We start from the raw sequence: 18758 nt of genomic DNA on the forward strand, positions 1-18758 counted from the left end.
AATTTGTTGGCCTTGCACAAGTCTCCCAGTGCCTTCCCACCCTGTGTTCAGTAGCACTCCCAGCTGCCACTTACTAGGTCAGTTTTGTGACGGTGCTCAGAAAACCAGTATTAGCAAGGCTAACAAACAGAAAAGATGGAAAGAGAAGGGGAAAGAAAAATAGGGTGAGAAAACAGTTAATTTAAGTGGTAATAGTGAAGTGCTTAAAATGGGCCACAGAGCTCCAAGTGTTGACAAGGGGAGGGGACAGAGCTACATAGATACCGCTGCGGCCGCCTCTACATAACCCACAAGGGAAGCCAGGCTGCAGTCATTCATTATTTCTCCACCTAAACATGGGTCTAGGGAATGGATATCAGCTATGACAAACTGGGGCTGGAAGACAGACATCAAAACAAGCAAGCGACATGGTGAAGGTTGAAAGAAAAGAGGCCAGGCTTCCATAAAGGGCACTGAGAAGCAGCTCTTACGAGCTGGAGGGAGCTAAACTACATCAGCTGAGACAGAACGTGTGCGTGAGGGAACGAGCGGGCCAGGCGAAGACTGGGGAATGAGCTCATCGGACAGAGTAAGTGGATTGGGTAACCATCTGTGGGGAAGAAGAGTGTTAGCACAGAAGTGAGGTACCTCAACCTTCGAGGAGGCAGTGGATGAAGAGGAGGGTGAACGGGACCCTCTGGACACTGGCAGGCCTAAGGGGTCTATGCATAGGCAGCAGGAGCCACTGAAATGATAACTAATTGAAACCACTTACCAATGACTGTCATTTACGTATACATTTACTTCTAAATGAGAAGCAATTGAGATAATTAGGACTAGAAGATAATTTAGACGTTTGCAAGGAGCCATGGACCCAGTTGTGGCTTCTAATCATCATTACCTTTCCGTGGAGATGAATCCAGCCTGTCCTGAAAAATGCTCTTTGAACTTAGTGACCTGGCAATGGTTCTATGGCTTAACCTTTCCTCATGGAAATGGCCTTCTAAAAAAAATTCTGAGCTGGGCAGCGGTGGCACCTGCCTTCAATCCCAGCACTCAGGAGGCAGAGCCCGGCGGATCTCTGTGAGTTCGAGGCCAGTCTGGTCTACAGAGCGAGATCCAGGACAGGCACCAAAACTACACAAAGAACTCCCCCCTCCAAAAAAAAACTTTTTGCAGGCTGGAGAATGGCAGATGTTGGGAGTGCTTATTGATCTTCCAAAGGACCCAAGTTCAGTTCCCATCACCCATATCCCATGATAACAACCTCCTGTAACTCCAGCTCCAGGGAACTGATGCCCACTTCTAGACTCCTGAGGCAGCCAAACACACATGGCATGCAGTCACACAAACACATAAATGAAATTAAAAATAAGCCTATTTTAGAAGGCTATTTTCAGCAGGTAACATGTGTGTGTGTGTATATACACAGGTATACATATATTTTATATGTATACAATGTTACAATACATAAATATATTATAGGCATAGTATTCTATATAAGTAATACCTTTTACTCATTTTAGAATATTTATGAATAGTTTATTTTATTGTATATGTATGGGTGTTTTGCCTGCATGTACATCTGTGAATCATTTGCATGCCGTGTGCCCTCTGAGGGCAGAAGAATACATCAGATTTCCTGGAACTGGAGTTACAAATGGTTGTGAGCTGAGATATGGGTGCTGGGAATTGAACCCAGGTCCTCTGGAAGAACAGCCAGTGCTCTTACTCACTGAACCATCTCTTAATTTTATATATATATATAAAGAATAATTAACAGTAGGGTTATTAAAATCAAAATTTTACCAGAACAGCAGCTTCTTAAAAGCTGCATGTTTACTCTTGGGACCATAGTGATGAGACTCATGGTATCTTCTAACAGGTGATCCCTATTGATTTCTTTTTCATTGTCAAGCTCTACATAGGAGGCATTTCATTTTTGATATGGAGAAATTAACACTGGGTGTGTTTTGTGTGTATGGTGCTGAGAATTTAACTTAGGGCCTCATGTGTACACTCCATCATTGAGTTATACAACCAGTTCTTTATCTCTTTATAGGTACATCTTCATATGGAGTTAATCAAATGTCCTTACTATATAGATCACAAAAGAAAAATCCCAATCACACAATTCACAGAGTCACCATTTATTCCTGCATGGATTCAACAGGTTATGCCGCTGTGTCCTTCACAAGGAATTTCAAACGTGTACAGTGGTGTGGCTTTCCCGAAGCCTTATGTTTCTCGCTGCAAGGAACACAAAAGAACAGGTAAGTTAGTATTTTAAAATTAACCCCAAGGGCTTTGGTGAGAGCAAAATTAAAAGGTTAAGAGGTTAAGATGTACAAGAAAAATAACCATCACTTTTACAGCACTCTGAACACCTCTGTAAAGGAATCCCACACTGTCATCTTTCCCAGATTGGGTAACTGTACCTGCACAGACCACTGAAGACCTTGTGTGGGAGGCTGAGTGTGGATGCTCAGGTTGGACAGGTTTTGACCTAGCTCTATCATTTACTGGAAGATGCTAGGTAATTACTCAACTTGGTTTTTATAAAATGTTTATGAACAGCATCAACAGTCTAGGATTCTTGGGCAAATTAAAAATGCATATATTGTTAATATTTAAATCTTTTTTTTTTGTTTGTTTTGTTTTTTTGTTTTTTCGAGACAGGGTTTCTCTGTGTAGCTTTGTGCCTCTCCTGGAACTCACTTGATAGCCCAGGCTGGCCTCGAACTCACAGAGATCCACCTGGCTCTGCCTCCCGAGTGCTGGGATTAAAGGTGTGCGCCACCATCACCCGGCTAATATTTAAATCTTATAAATACATTTAAATATAATGTATTTAGATTCCGATTTCTATGGTTCTCCATTGTCAGTATAGATGAACCCACCGTAAATACTCAAAGGAATAGAAGTGTGCAGGACCTTAATATCCCATCTTGTTGCAGAAAAGTGTAGATTAGAGCACAGCTTTTTCTTTCCCCCCCTTGTTGTATGTCTTATAGAATGTTTGTCTTCCCTGTTGACTACAGTTTCCTTTCAAGGTCTTTTTGAAGAGTCCTTGTCATTTCTCTTAAGAGTCAAAGCTGGTAAGAAGAGCTCTCAAACCTGCTCTGCAGTAGGAGGCAGAATCCGAAGGGCCAAGGATGAGGTTAAAAAAGCACAAATGAGTTGTGAGGTACTGGTTTCTACCAAAAGGTTTTGCTTAGGCCAGGCAGTGTGCTTGAGTCTGGTCTGGCCTTGCGAGCTGACAGTCTTTATCAGGAGGAGAGATCAGTTTCCTACTACAGAACCAACAAGTTGTGAAAGACATAAGCAGCCGTCTGAAGGGTGGAGAAGGTGGGAGAAAGAACAGCAACCCGCTCACACACTTCTTGGCTGAACTCAGTACAGGCCTGTCTGCCTTTCTTGCAGGCCACCCACCGTGCAGGCAGGCGCTTTTCGTCACATCCCTTTATCCTCATATTTTACAGATGAAGCTGTCAAGGTTCAGAAATCATAAACTGCTTATCTACGATTGCTGAAAGCACCACCATATAAGAGAACATTTGTTATTTTTGGTGAATTATCACAATCTGAGTCATGAGCACCAAAGAGAGGAGGTGCCAAGAAGTGAGCTAAGGGGAGAGTCGGACCCTGGATTTTTAAATGGCACATGCAGGACACTCCACTTGACCCATAGAGCCACGCTTGAGTTGAAAGTTCATTGTAATAAAGAAGTGAAAACCCTGAGGTGTTATGCAGGTGATCCATTACCACACAAACAAGTTCCACTGGTAGGTACTGGATTATTATCTGATCACTGTCCTTGCTTTGGTCCAGGACCTAACAGCACTGTGTGGTGCTGAGGAAACTTTCAGGGAAACAGCTCTCCGAGCTCAGATGCATGACAAAAAGAAACATTATACAATTATTATACATCTGCTAGAAGTTTATTTTAAACGGAGCTTTTCCTGAATAATCAATTCAATCTCTTGATTTTGTTTTCATAGCACACAAGAAACATTTGTGCCTCGTTGGCAGCAACTTTGTTTGCTTCCTGACCAAAAACTGTCTGGCACTTCGGGAGAGCAGAAAAGAGACTTAAGTAGGAAAAGCTGCTGTACTCAGACGGGGAATGCTGTCTTCATCCACAGTACAAGCACTGCAGACTTTAAGTTGTCTTCCCGAAAGGTTTTCTGACCATCTCTGCTCTCCTAAGAAACAAGCCAATAACACCAAAATACCACTTCAGGCTGACGGGTGGCTCATCCGGGGACGGTGCTTGCCTTACAGATGTGATAGCAGAGTGTGGCCTCCAGAACTGACTCCTGGAACTTCTCCTCCGACCTCCACACATGCTCCTCGGCATACGCATGCCTGCACTCACACATATCCACACACAAAATAAATACATATAAAACATAAACAACGAAGGAGGAGTAAATGTATTCTCTTTCCCTGTTGTTCGCTGTCATGCTACTTTAAGCACTGGATGGCATTTTTTAAAATGATCTCGAGACTGAACTTCCATTACAGTTTTGGGTTTGCCCCTGTGCCATATCCTGCTTCAGAAATTATGTGCTGTTCTCCCAAGTTGTCCCATGAGTGATCTACTCCTCTGGTAAGCAGAGGGCCCACCATGGACAAAATCACTCTGGAAGCGTGAAGATCAAATCTCTTGCCACCAAGGGAAAGCTTGCTTGACTAGGATTCCAGTTCCTGAAAAATCAGAGCCAAGACACAGACAGAGCTTCTGACCTTAAGAATGTTGGTCTTTGTTCTGGGAAGCCCTGGCACACAGGAAGCCTGATGTCCAGTGACCTGTTACTTGAAATGTCACGTCCCCACCAATTTATTAGAAGTTGACTACTGACAGGACAACATCTTTGTGTTCCACTTCTTATTTATTCAGTGAGTATTATGCAGCAAATGGCCCAAGGACCTGAATAATAGTGCCATACTTCTGTAAGTGGAGTGCTCAAGACAGAAACCATTATGGGAGCAATGGTCCAGACAGAAGATGTGAAGGGAGGTTCAAGGGGAGGGGTAGTTGGTGTGTTGAGAGCATCAGGTTGACCAGTTAGCTGATCTCTTGCTTCCTACATACCTATACATCAGCAAAGAGTTAGCTTATGCGCCCCATCTCTAATACACACTTCTGACTCCTCTTCCTGGTACTCTTTCCTTCACAATAGCCCATGGTTATCAAGACCTCGAGGCTCACAACCTCAGCAACAACTTTGTTTCCCCTTACAGGATATTTGGCCAGTACTTGGGGTGGCAGACCAAATGACCAACCATCAGAGGTGCTGAGATGGCCACTGGCAGAAAAGAAACTGGGTTGAACATGTTTAAATGAATAGCACTCTGATGAAATAAATCTATTGTAACGAGTTTTTTTTTTTAAATTTATTTACTTAATTATTTATTGCCTCTGACTTATCTACCACATGTTCTCCTCTTTATTAGGAAGCTTCTGTTAAGGTCAAAATCTGGAAAACCACAAACCATGCTTCCAGATGAGCTCCAGTAGTTTCTGCATTGCAAATAAATCATTTTTATCACAACAAAAAAACACTAGAGGGAAATGTTTGTGCGTCACTACACGTTTACTTAAACCACTTGAGATTGCCAGTTGGGTACCCCTGGGCTGTTCCTATGGTGCCCAGAGATTGCAAACTATTCTATCTTCCATCCTAGGTACCAAGGTGATGTGAGGTCCCTAACTTCTCTTTGAGCTACTCAAGGACTCTTAAGTAACCCAATTCATTTCTTATATGATTCTTTCCATCACGCTTGCCAGTACTACTTCTTTATAGGGCATTCCCTCATGAACCCTTGCAAACTTCAGGACTGAAACCTAAACACTTCTCAGTTCTGACTAACTAGGAAGCATTTGGTCACAAAATAGTAACATATATGTACGTATATAATCCCAGCTTTAGTAATATAATGACTCGAGTTGAAATCTAGCTAAGGTGTGTGTGTGTGTGTGTGTTGTGTATGTATGTGTGTAAAAGGCAAACAACTTCCTGATTATCAGTTAAGAATAACCAACATGCAATATAAACAAGATACCAATGGAAGAAATTATTACTCTCAGCTCTTGAGCCACATGTAATGTACACACGTAATTTCCATATGTAATACTTGTACAGGAGGAAAACAAAGAATGCTATAAGAATGAATGAAAGACATCCCTTGTTAGAGGATTGATGAATCTGAACATTTAATGTCAATGGCAGATTAGGAAACATGTTTCATGGATTTCTAAATGTTTTCTCCCTTCTAGCTGGACCCTTTCATATTGTGGCATAGGCACCTGTAGCATCTTTTAGATGTGTGATGCTACTCCCAGGCCTACGGCCCTGGGCTCTAGGTTCTCCCAGAAGGGCAGGCTGAGGAGACGTACTTGGAGATGTGTTTGCAGCACATTCAGGATTGAGAAGCTCTACCACGGGAAGCAGGAAAGCATGGAGGTCCTCAACTCAGCTTAAAGTACCTTCCAAAGCACTTCCTAGTTATGATGCTCACCATCCCTGTAAAGTACTTGCAGTTCTGCCTGAACCACAGTGGGAGCTTGAAACATGTTAGACATTACACCACATTCAAACCCCAGACCTATCTAAGCCAGACTCTCTTGAATAAGCCAGATCAGCTGCTGTGGAAGGAGGAATTCCTTTTCCCAGGAGATGAGGGGGGCAGCTGTCACTAGAGAAAACGCTGCACTGTTACCATGGAAATACCCGTGCCCTGCTCCTAAAGGCAGCTTCACAGCTACACACATACAATTTTCCAAAAATAATTCTAGAAATAAAACAAAATTCCAATGAGTAGACAGAATTTAGCTTACACAATTTACAGCACAGATGTCTATTACAGAAATGACTTCACTTTCTATATTCAAACTGCCCTTTAAATTATTATTTTAGCCACAGCAGCATTTTACATCATCAAAAAAGAACATGGGATTTGCATTACAATAACAAAATATGAAAAATGGTATCTTTTAATGTGAATTTAATTAGGTTAAAAGAAAATTTTACTTACAAATTAAACCGAATGCTTAATATTAATGCTAATATTTAATTAGTGGGAGCCTAATTGTCTAGGTGTTTATGACATAATTAACATTATTTAGTCAACCTGTATGTTCTATAGTAAGACAAGTTCAATTAGAAAATTACTTCCTACTAAATAAAATTGAAACATATATTTAATAGACAAATTCTATTGTGATTTGAGTTTACAATAGTTTTAAAAAGGAATTTGCCACAAAGGGATTTCATTATAATTTTACTCTATGATAATATAGAACTCAATAAATACAAAAGGAGATTCAAATGACAAATTTTCAACATTAATTTATAAAGGTACTTAGTCAAAAATATTTTAAAACTACATTTACAGTCAACATTTCTTTTTAAAACTTTTATATTTTTTTAAGGTACCATTATGACTTCTTCAACAAAGCATGTTTTTATGTTTCTTCTCCCTTCCATTTCCCCACCTCTCCTTTGTTGCTCCATACTGTTATTATTTATGGTGAAAGGTAGAAATAAATTCATGGACTTGAAGAAGGAGATAGTAAATGTTTAGTAGGATTAATCCAAATCTGCTTTGAGTGATTTACTCTACACATATGAGACAACTTTCCCCTCATCTTGCACAGTTTCATCTGGGAACATTAATATGTTGGTGTCATCTTAATCACAGACACCAAGCCAGAGTGCTTACACAGTAAGCATGACTTTAAGTTCTGTAAAATGCAAAGGTATGCATTTTATGTGAGTAATGTTTACCTGTCACAGAATTTCCTCCTTGCCCTGGTTTTTAAGTGATATATACATGCAAAAGTCTTAAAAATTAAAGAAGAGCACTTTAAATATGCAGAAATCAAACTGGAAGGACCAAAAGCTAATTTTAAACAGGTTTTTTCCCCCTGAATTCTTTTAACAGAAGGCAAAAATAGTAAGTGAAATATTTCTTATTTTAATAGTAGAACCAACAGACAATGTATAAATTATTAAGAGCTCAGTGTTTGCCTAGCTGGTATGAGGCCCAGGGTTAGTTAAATCACAAAAAGAAAGAAAAAGAAATCACTAACATATTCTGTATCAATTATGCAGCTCATTTATACAAATTCAGAAAACATTGAAGCAAATGTTTGATCGTTTGGAATTCATTAAAATAATCTGAACATCCAGTTCCATTAAGAGTGCTCAAGGTTTTAAAATACTGTTTGGTGAGATATTATAAGTGGTATGTTTTTTTCTCATTTAAAAAAAAATGTGTCCACATATCTAATATAAATCACTTGTTTGTGAACTGTAAAAATGTCTGGCCTGAAAGTAAATTTTCAAAAATAAGCACTTAAACTACTGAAAAATACAATCACATTTTTGTCTTTTCACATGTATGATGTGTCATGTGGGTGCATATGTATAGGCATTTTCGTGTGTGGGTAATGTGTATACGAGTTTGTGTGTGTGTGTGTGTGTGTGTGTGTGTGTGTGTGTGTGTGTGTGCAGATGCCTGAAATTGATCTGAAGTTGATGTGCAGAGTCTTTATTATTCTTCCACTTTATCCTCTGAGGCAGGGTATCTCAATCAAACCCACAGCTTGTTGATAGGGCTAGTCTCATTGGCAAGCTTGCTCCAGGGATCCCAACTCTGCCTTCCATGGCTGGAACTAGAGGCCTTCATGTCCACCCAGCATTTATGGAGTGGGATCTGAACTCCAGTCCTCTCGCTTGCATGGCAGGGTTTAACCACTGAGCTATCTCCACAGCTCCCTCAAAACATTAATTTTCACAGGTGGAAAGATGTCACAGGTGGAAAGTGGCAAAGAGCACTTGATGCTCTTGCAGAGAGCTGAGGTTTGGTTTCCAACACCCATGTGGCAACTCATGACCCTGTGGAACTCTAGTTCTAGACAATTCAACACCCTCTTCCAGCCTCTGAAGACACCAGGCATACACTTACACACAAACACAAAACACCCATACACATGAAATAAGACTACATTTTTAAAATTAAAACTTAATTTCTAAACCCTAATGAGCATATTCATTATACTGAATTCTAAAAGATCCCTTGTTGAGGTCATTAAAAATATCAGTTTCTAATATACTCAAAAGAAAATGATAAGGTTTTGCTTTTGGTAATACATAAAAAGCAATATCCTTAGTGTGGCATAGTTATTAGCATTAATTGACAGCTCCTGACATTTCCATCATATATAAAAAGTGAAAGTGATTTACTGTCAACATTTCTGAATGTTTACTAAATCATATTCTACTTATAGAAGGCGATATTAATTTCACCTCAGTAGGTCAGTCAATATTTCTAGTGTACCCACCAGGTACTGGTCATACAATGGTAGGCAAGAGAGTAAGACAAATGATTCAGAGAGAGAGCAAGGTGGGATATAATTGAGTATGCATTGGGGGTATCTCTTGAGATGCCATGAAACACTTCCATATATGTATGTCTCTGTCAAGCACTAGCTGGGGTCCACAGTTTCCAGCTACTGGCAAGGAAAGGTTTTGCCCAGGTGGCTTCTTTTGTTCTGCGTCATTGTAACTATAAATGTGGCTCACGTAACTGAGCACATGGCTAGCTAACACTGATTTCACTGTTAGCGTTTTGGAAGACTGGGGGACGAGAGTTCTGTGCACACTCACAGAGTTAAAGAATACAGACCAAGGGGGCTGCCCGGGCCAAGTCTGCTTAGTGAAGCCTCCACTCCTGAGTTCACAAGCAAGCTGAGCGAGATCACATTCTGCTGACCCAACAGACCATCTACAAGTCCTCAGGTCTGCTGATGTCAACTCTCCCTGGAACTCTCTGGACAGTCTTGGGTAGCAGTTACACAAAGGACACATCGTGCAGTGCAGAGAAACAGACCCTTTGTCACTAAGAATGTCAGTGGCAGCTTCTGCTTCCCCTCCTGCTGACGGGGTACCAGGTCATGAATCCCTACAGCCCTGGGAAGTGTCGTTTCCACACCTACTGAGTGTTTTCTACCCACCGGTTAATGTGGTACTGGCAATGGTCTGTCACCTTTATTTGTAGCATTTCAAGCTACCTTGATTTAACTCGTGTAGTGGCAAGCATAAAACATTTAAAAACAATGCACCTGTTTTGTATTTTTTTTAAGACACACATCACTTACAATTTTAAAAATAAGACTTTTGTGAAAGAAAACTCAAGTGGCCTCATACGTGTTGTACCCTTAAGAACAACATTCTCACAGCTCTGTTCATGATCACATGGATGGTTGGTAGGAGGAGAGTGTAGGAAGACTGCTTCTCCTTTTATGTATGTAATAAAGCAAATGGCTGCCTGTTTGTAACTCTAGGAAGCCTCTAATGAGCCTCCAGAGAAACAGTTAATTCCCAAAGCCCCTTCAAGGGCTGAGCCTATTTATGTGCACATTTAAAACCTGCTTAGAGCTTATCTTTGCTGTTCCAGCTGCCTGTGCTTCAGAGTAATTCAGGGATGGAGACAGGACTGGTCGGCCCCCCAGCCTGAGGGCCTCTGCACTGCTCAGAGAAACGGACAGACCCAGCACTGGCCGTTTCCCTTCCACTGTGCAGTCCCACTTCTCCAGCGCTGTAGAAGCCAGAGCTGGATGAGAATTCTTTAACTCTGTCTCTGCTTTGCCGCTTCTCAGCAACCTGCAAATGTTGAAGGTGGCCAGGGTCTGATGTGCAGGCTTCCGGCTCTAAGGGCTTAGGCTCCGAAATGTATACTTCCTAAGATTTTCATTCACGTCCAGACCCTTATTACTAGATGCCTACTAATATCTCCTCTTGGATGTCTAACAGACTTCTTCATTCTAACACCCCCAAACCAGAGCTGCTCGCTTTTCTCCCCAATTCATTCCTGTCTCCCTTACTAAATTGTGGGCACCCACTCGGTTGCTCAAGACAGGAACAAAAGCAAACACTATCTCCAGTCTTCACCCTTTCCCGAAATTCCATGTCCAGTTTGTTAAAGGTTTCTGTCAATTATTTCACTGGGATCTACGTACTTTGGAATTTCTTTTTGCTTACTCTAACGGCTGGCCTTTGCTCTCTTGTCTAGACACTGAAAATAGCCTTTTAACGGCTTGTCAGACATTTCTTTGTCCCCTTGTAATCCATCCATTCTCCACAGTCAACCAGAGTGACTTTTAACAAGATTTTCACATTGACAGTGAAGTTGCAATAATAGTGAGAGAAGTGTGGTTTTTCTGAGTCATTTCAAGCATGATAATCCCATCTTTGATCCTGAGTCTGTCAGTCTTTCTTCTGCCTTCAAATCCATAAATAAACACTAGTACATTATTGTTATTTAACACAAAGAGTCTGTCCAAGCTTTCCAGTCTTTTTTTTTTTTTTTTTTTTTTGGTTTTTTGAGACAGAGTTTCCCTGTGTAGCTTTGGAGCCTGTCCTGGAACTCACCCTGTAGCCCAGGCTGGCCTCGAACTCACAGAGATCTGCCTGCCTCTGCTTCCCAAGTGCTGGGATTAAAGGAGTGTGCCACCACCGCCTGGCATCTTAATAATGTCTCTTATGACTAAAGATTCTATTGGGGCCACATATTGTATTTAGATGTCATGACAGTCAGTTGTCATGTCTCTTTAGGATCCTTCAAGATGCAATGGTTTTTATTTTTATTTTAATGTCAAACTTGGCACTTTTAAACTACTGCCTTTTTATTTTCTATCACCATCTCAGTTTGTGCCTTGTATTTCTTCATGAAAATATTCATATTATACATTTTTTAGTAAAAAAAAAAAATCCACAAAGTGGTGCTTTTCCCCTCCTCACTGCATGCATCATATGGTTGTATCAGTTCAAGTCTTCAAGAAGTAGATGGTAAGGCGGCTTAAAGACCATGACAGGTTAGTTATGCATACATCTGTAAAGGATGGGGAGGAAGAAACAGGAAGGAGTAGGCAAGGAGAGTGCCACATGGCCTGTAATAAGAAGGAGGAAATAGACTGCAGCACAGTTCTGAGAAAGCTTCACACTGGCTGATGCGGCACCTCCAAGCAAAGCTGCCTGATAAAGAAATGCAGCAGGAATGGGTAGGCTCAGCGCCTGCTCCCTCAGCATGCTCAGAGATTGGCTGGAGCATCCTAGGAAAAGCATGACCTCAGAATTCATGGGGACAGACTGATGTGTCAAGCATCTATGGCTTCCACAACATATTCTGTTACCAGGTCATGTTCGTGGCCACCATACACTATTTCTGGCAATGTCCCTTTGATGGGCTGTGGTAAGAGCTCAGTTTCTCCATTATTGGATTGGTGGTGGCAGAAAAGTGAGCTGTGACTATCATCTTGCTGCTCAAATTGTCACAGATGAGATAGTGGCTCCTGTGTCTTTCTGAGGTGTCCTCAGCATTCTTTAAAAGCTTTTTACTATCAGTACAAAGCAGGTCCAGACTCCACTTGTTCTTTCTTTGCCCCAGCCCTAGGGTTACCCATTTCTTCAAAGACCACCAATTCCTTTTAGGTAAATGACATATTAAAACCAGCATCCGGATACGAAGTGTCATTATTGCTATTGTAGTATCTTTGCTCCCAGGCCCTGTCAATGAACGGGGCCTAAACAAAATCTATTATCTATCATCTATATCTATCTATATATTTACATATCTACCTATCTATGTATCCATCATCTATCTTGTATCTATTGTCTATCTTTAGAAACTAATGATATTAAAATTGTAAGCCAGCTGGCTCATTTTAAGTTTCCTGCTTTTCCTGTTTGTAACTCCTTTCCTCATAGTGAGAAACAGGCCTTCCTCTTTACTCGGTGTATTTCAGTCCACCTGCATAAGACAGTCGTGTGACCTCATCTGGACCCTAGCAATGTTGTGCCACTCCTTGACCAGCTCTCTGCCTTCACCTGGGACACAACTGCATCCCACCTCAAATCATCTTAGAAACACAGTTCTGAGACAACTCATCATTGCTGCAACAAATAGTCCAATAATGTTACCAAAATTGGGTTTAATGCTAACATATGAAGAACAAACAAAAAAAACCTAAGGAAAAGAATAACTAAGAGAAAAATGCCAGATAAGTGGAGAGGCATGGAAGATATTTGTTGACTGAAATATTTAGTACATAATTGCACAACATATATGTATTGAGTGCTGTCCTAGAAACAGGATATGAGGCAGTAAAAGGAAAAGAGACACAAACCCAAGAATAACAGAAGTGCTAAATAGAGAATTCATAGAAGCATAATTACTGATGAAATTATAGCAGGAGATACTTTTAGAGATATTAAAGAAAAAACAGATGAGACTTCATCCTGTTAGAGAAACAAGAAAATAAGCAGAAGTCAGGATTGAAGTATGTTGTGCACGATGGCACAAGCCTTTAGTCCCAGCACTCCGGAGGCAGAGGCAAGTAGATCTCTGTGAGTTCGAGACCAGCCTGGGCTACCTATCAAGTTACAGTAGGCCGGCAAGAGCTACATGGGGAGAACTTGTCTCTAAAACACACACGCACGCACGCACGCACGCACGCGCGCGCACACACACACACACACACACACACAGAGAGAGAGAGAGAGAGAGAGAGAGAGAGAGAGAGAGAGAGAGAGAGAACCAAATCACAATAACAGGTCAAAAATGTTATGTGAATATTATTAAATGTCAAGGATGGATCATAGAATTAAGTGGAAAACATACAACTATATAGACTTTTAGGGGAAAATGTAAGAAACTATTAATACACATAACAATTTCAGTGTGTATCAAAAAAACCACATATAGTGGACAAAAATTATTCCCCCAATATTGCATACTGTATCATGAAATTAACATAATATTCTCAAAGTAACAAATTGCAGAGTTAGAGAGTGAGTTCCTAAGTGCCAGGGATACAGGAGAGGTTGGAGACAGGAGTAGGCACACCTATCATAGCATCCTAGGGGGCTTTTCTTGTTGTTATACAGGTGTACTGTATCTCTTCTGTACCAAGGTCAGCATCCTGGCTTGGATGTGGTCCAGAAGTGCAGTAAGATGTTCCTGTTGAGGAACATTCTGTCTCTCTGCATGACTTATTACAACCACAAGCAAATTTACAAGGTTCTTAAAATTAAAAATTACATTAAGCATCTGTAGCTGTTAAGTAGGCAAAGTTAAAAGCATTTTATATTTGTAACCTTTAGTGCTGAAGTATATGCTATAAAAATTTCTAGCCTTGTCAAGGAAATTCTACCAACAAGATCAAGGGTGGGAGAGGATCTGAGAAGAGTTGGGGGAGGGAAAAGAATATGATCAAAGAATATGACCAAAGTATATTGTATGAAATGTCCAAAAAAATAAACACATAAAAAAGAGCTTCTAGACAGAAGCAGCTAAGTATTTATGTTAAGTATTGTGAAACTGAAAGATGAATAAAAACTCTGCAACTAGAATCTATATAATTACTGATAGAAACAAGTAATTACAAATATTCATAAATATTCATAGAAACACAAGGAAGGCTACTAATTACTAAATACGATTAAAAAAAAAACCAATGAGAAAAATGCTTCTAATTAACTAATGATGAAGAATGCAGGAACACAGAACATTGCCCAAGGTCCTGAGAGTATTTCCACTTCTTAAACAGGGGCTGGAGAAACGGGCCAGTGGTTAAGCACTTGTGCACACATGTGAACCACAGTTTGGATCCCAGAGTCCATGTAAATTCCTGGTGGCTGTGGCGGCTTACCTATAACTTCAGCCTCAGAAGGCAGAGACTGGATCCCCCAGAGAAAAGTGGCTAGCCATATTGATGAGCTCTGAGTTTGACTGGGAGACCGTGACTCAGTGAATACAGTGGAAGATCAGTCAGGAAGATATTCAACATCTACCTCAAGCTTTACATGTATGGGCACACATTTACATGTGAACCTCTCACACCTGTGCTCCACACATGCATACACATACACACATACATACTGCACATACACATACAAAAAATGAAAAAGAATAAAAGTAAAAAACAGTATAACCCCTCCCACATCCTTAACAAGTATATAATTTTAGTGTTACAAATAAATAATTTCAACATTATGAATATTTATGAATTAGCTCAGTTAATTAAAAATGTCAAAAGGACATTTACTTTTTAAGTTTATTAAAGCATAATACTAATATGAATATAATATATATCATATTTTTAACAATAAAGAGGAAGGTAACAATTTCTTAAATTACAAATTGAAAGTGTAAGAATACATGCAACAGGGCCAGTGAAATGGCTCAGCCAGTAAAAGCGTGTGTAAGGCTGTAACCTGCGTTCAATCCACTGAACCCATGAAAAAAGCCAGGTGTGACAGCCCGATCTGTATCCCTGCACTCCTACAGTGAGACAGGGGATGGAGTCAGGAGAGCCCAGATCTCCTGGTCTAGCTAGCCAGGAGTCCACAACAAAGCAAAAACAAAACCAGATCTGCCTCCACTATATAAAAGGACTAAAGTGACTCCTGGAAGTTGTCCTCTGACTGCCACACATGAGCAGTGGCACACACACACACACACACACACACACACACACACACACATCACACACACACATCACACACACACATCATACACACACATCACACACACACATCATACACACACATAATATACACACACATACACATTCACACAGAGAGAGACATACACACACATAAATTAAATAAATGTTAAAAAGACTACCCATAAATATATTAATAAAAATAACTAAAATTTCCGATGAACCATAAGATCCAATGGTATATTCTTGAAAACAAATAACTAAAATTAAAAAGATTTTTTAGGGCTAGGTGACAGTTCAGGTGGCAACATGTTTGACTTGCAAGCATGAGGAACAGGGTTGATCTCCAAATTCTTCATAAACAAAGACGGAGTGACGACAGACACTGTAATACCAGCTCTGGAGATGTGGAAACAAAGCAAGTCCTTGGAGCTCAAGAGCCAGCGAGCCTAAGCCAGGTGAGGCCCAAAGAGCCAATGAACTACCTTGTCTCAAAAAACTAAGCTAAATGCCTCTGAGTCTGACTTCTGGCCTCCACAGACAGGCACACACACACACACACACACACACACACACGCACGCACGCACGCACGCACGCACGCACGCACGCACGCACACGTGTACACTCACCATACGTGAGAACACACAGAGGCTTTTAAACACAATGTAGAAAGTCTTTACAATTTGATTTCTGAACAAAATCATAGAAGATCTCGTTTCACCTTGACAATGAGATGGTGTAACTTTTAAAGTCCATCCATTTTCATAATACATTGAAAAGAAAATGGTAATAGTTTATATAGCACTTAATGGAACAAATACATACCCACATTTCTATGCAGAAGAAAACCTTTCAAAGGCTTTTACACAAAGCACTGAATTATTTTATACTGCATTATGCAAAACACTTGTAAGGTAGATAAAGTAACTGTTTAGATGAAAACCGAAAGTGCTACATAGACCTAAGAAGATAATTACAGTATTTTAAAATAAGAAGATAGCCAGGCGGTGGTGGCGGCGCATGCCTTTAATCCCAGCACTCGGGAGGCAGAGCCAGGCAGATCTCCACGAGTTCAAGGTCAGCCTGGGCTACCAAGTGAGTTCCAGGAAAGGCACAAAGCTACACAGGGAAACCCTGTCTCGAAAAAAAAAAAAAAAGATAAAATATTCTAAAAATATTTTTAAATTTTAAATATAAAACATAAAACTCAATAAAAACAGTTCAGCATCGAGTAATACTTCTGGAAAAACTGGGAAAAAACACACAAGTGTTTTAGGGAAGTGGAATTAAGGGTTGGATGTTTAAATTAAAAATGTAAATTCGAGGGCTGGGGTGGGGCTCAGTGGTGGAGCACTTACCTAGCACAGTCCAGACCCCTAGTTTCCTCCCCAGCACCTCAAAAGACAGACAGAATGCAACCTAAAGTTCACCCAGGCCCCTTTATTTTGGTAGAAGCATCTTTAACCTTTTAACTTTTCCAGAAGAGAGTTTTGTGTTCCTAGTGCAATGCATTGCCATTGCCATTCTGTAGATGAGCAGGCACCAAAGCCTCTCTGCTCCTTTCCCTCCCTCTGTCTGTTCTGGTACAGGAAGTCCATTACTGTTTTTAACTATTTTCAAAACTTTTCAGGATAATTTCAACTACTTGTGGTTAGGTCTCAAACCCAGGACAAATGGCTGAGGTGCCTATTTAACATATCAAAGTGGACCTGGCCACCAGGTTCTCCCAGCATCTCCAGGTCACTATGTTTTTACAGGGTATAGCTGGCTTACTCTGCTCTCTCTCTGCCTTAAACTTCTCCAGCCCAGGGGCTAGCTGCCCTCCCCCAACTTCCTTCCTTATATAATCCAGACATATTAGTTACCTGGCCCTTATGTCTACCCTTTACTCTCCTGCCCCTCCCCTCTCCTCTCCCACATTTCTTCACAAGCAGGCTCAGGGTCATGTTCACTCTGAACTCTCCAAGATATCCCTGCCTCTGGCTGTGCTCTCTCTCATATCTATAAGCCTTCTCCTCTACCACACCTAGGAGCAGTCAAATCCTCCTCCTCTTCCTCCTCCTCCTCCTCCTCCTCCTCCTCCTCCTCCTCCCCTCCTCCTCCTCCTCTTCCTCCTCCTCCTCCTCCTCCTTCTCTCTCCTCTCTCTCTCTCTCTCTCTCTCTCTCTCTCTCTCTCTCTCTCTTCCCCTCTTCCCCCTCTCTCCCCTTCCCTCTCCTCTCTCTCCTTCTCTCCTCCCTCTCCCCTCCCCATTTATCTGGTACTGAACCCTGGGAGTTCCACCCAAGGAACTCAGCTGCCCTGGCAAGTCGCTGATCTGACTCTCCTAATGTATGTATGCATTATTTGTTTCCCTGGCTCCTGCCATCCATCAAATTTGACCCCAAATTCAAGAGTTCATCTTCTCAACTACTCCCCTCCATGTACTCTAACCAATCCTCTCCTTGTCTATGCCATAAGTGTCTCTCTGGCTCTGATAGAGGTCTTCATAATCCTAAGTCACTACCCTGAACGCCCATCTCGAATCTGGGCTCTGGCCTGTTACACCTGTCTGGGTGTCTCTACTAAAGACATTACAGTCCCCCTTTTCCCCAGCTCTCTCATCTCTCTCTACTGAGTAAGTGTCACCCGGAACTGCCCGCTTTGTCTACAAAAGCCACAAGGTGTGCCAGTTAGTTCCTCTCACCCTACTTGCACCTTGGTCACATGGGAAGGGAATCCTCTGTGATTCAGCACACTTCTCTGGACAAGTTTCCCATTCCCGTTGGGGATGCCCAGGCACTTCATCCACGGCTGCTTTCTCTCCCCCCGCCCCAGGGACTGCAGTTCCACTGTCTCTCAGTGAATGCCTGCAGTCCACAGCTTCCGTTCTCAGCTCCCTCCTAAAGTTTCCTCCCCGACTCCCAACCCCTGTGGCTTGCCCCTTGGTCTCTTCCTTAAGCCCTTCCAGGCGGAGGGGCGGGGCTCCTTCCGCAGCTTCTGTAAATCAGAGCTCATCTGGGCTACTACACACACTCCCTTAGCTCCTCTTAGAGTCTACGGGAATTCCCTCCAGCAGAGTTTCGTTTCTCCACCTTCTCTCTCTCAGCCTGGCCTCAGTACAAACCCATGGCCACAGACTGTGATACTTGATTTTCAAACTCTCTCATGCGTAACAACTTCCGCCACAGCACTAACAAGTGATCCAAGTCTCATATCTAAATTTCTGCCCTACACTTCCTCTACTTCCCACTCTTGAAAATCTTTTATCTCTACAATTTCTCAGT

General features: G+C 41.4%; 1 protein-coding gene across 1 annotated transcript in view; it reads right to left on the minus strand.

The window, feature by feature from the left end:
• Window positions 1-2113: 2113 nt before the first annotated feature.
• Tmem64 (transmembrane protein 64) overlaps window positions 2114-18758 on the minus strand; it is a 49605-nt gene continuing 32960 nt past the window's right edge. The window contains exon 4 of the mRNA XM_037202387.1: window positions 2114-2229. Coding sequence (XP_037058282.1) covers window positions 2183-2229 — 47 coding nt within the window. The 3' untranslated portion in view covers window positions 2114-2182. The remainder of the gene's footprint in view (window positions 2230-18758) is intronic.

This window comes from Peromyscus leucopus, chromosome 2 (assembly GCF_004664715.2).
Source record: "Peromyscus leucopus breed LL Stock chromosome 2, UCI_PerLeu_2.1, whole genome shotgun sequence".
NCBI lineage: Eukaryota > Metazoa > Chordata > Mammalia > Rodentia > Cricetidae > Peromyscus > Peromyscus leucopus.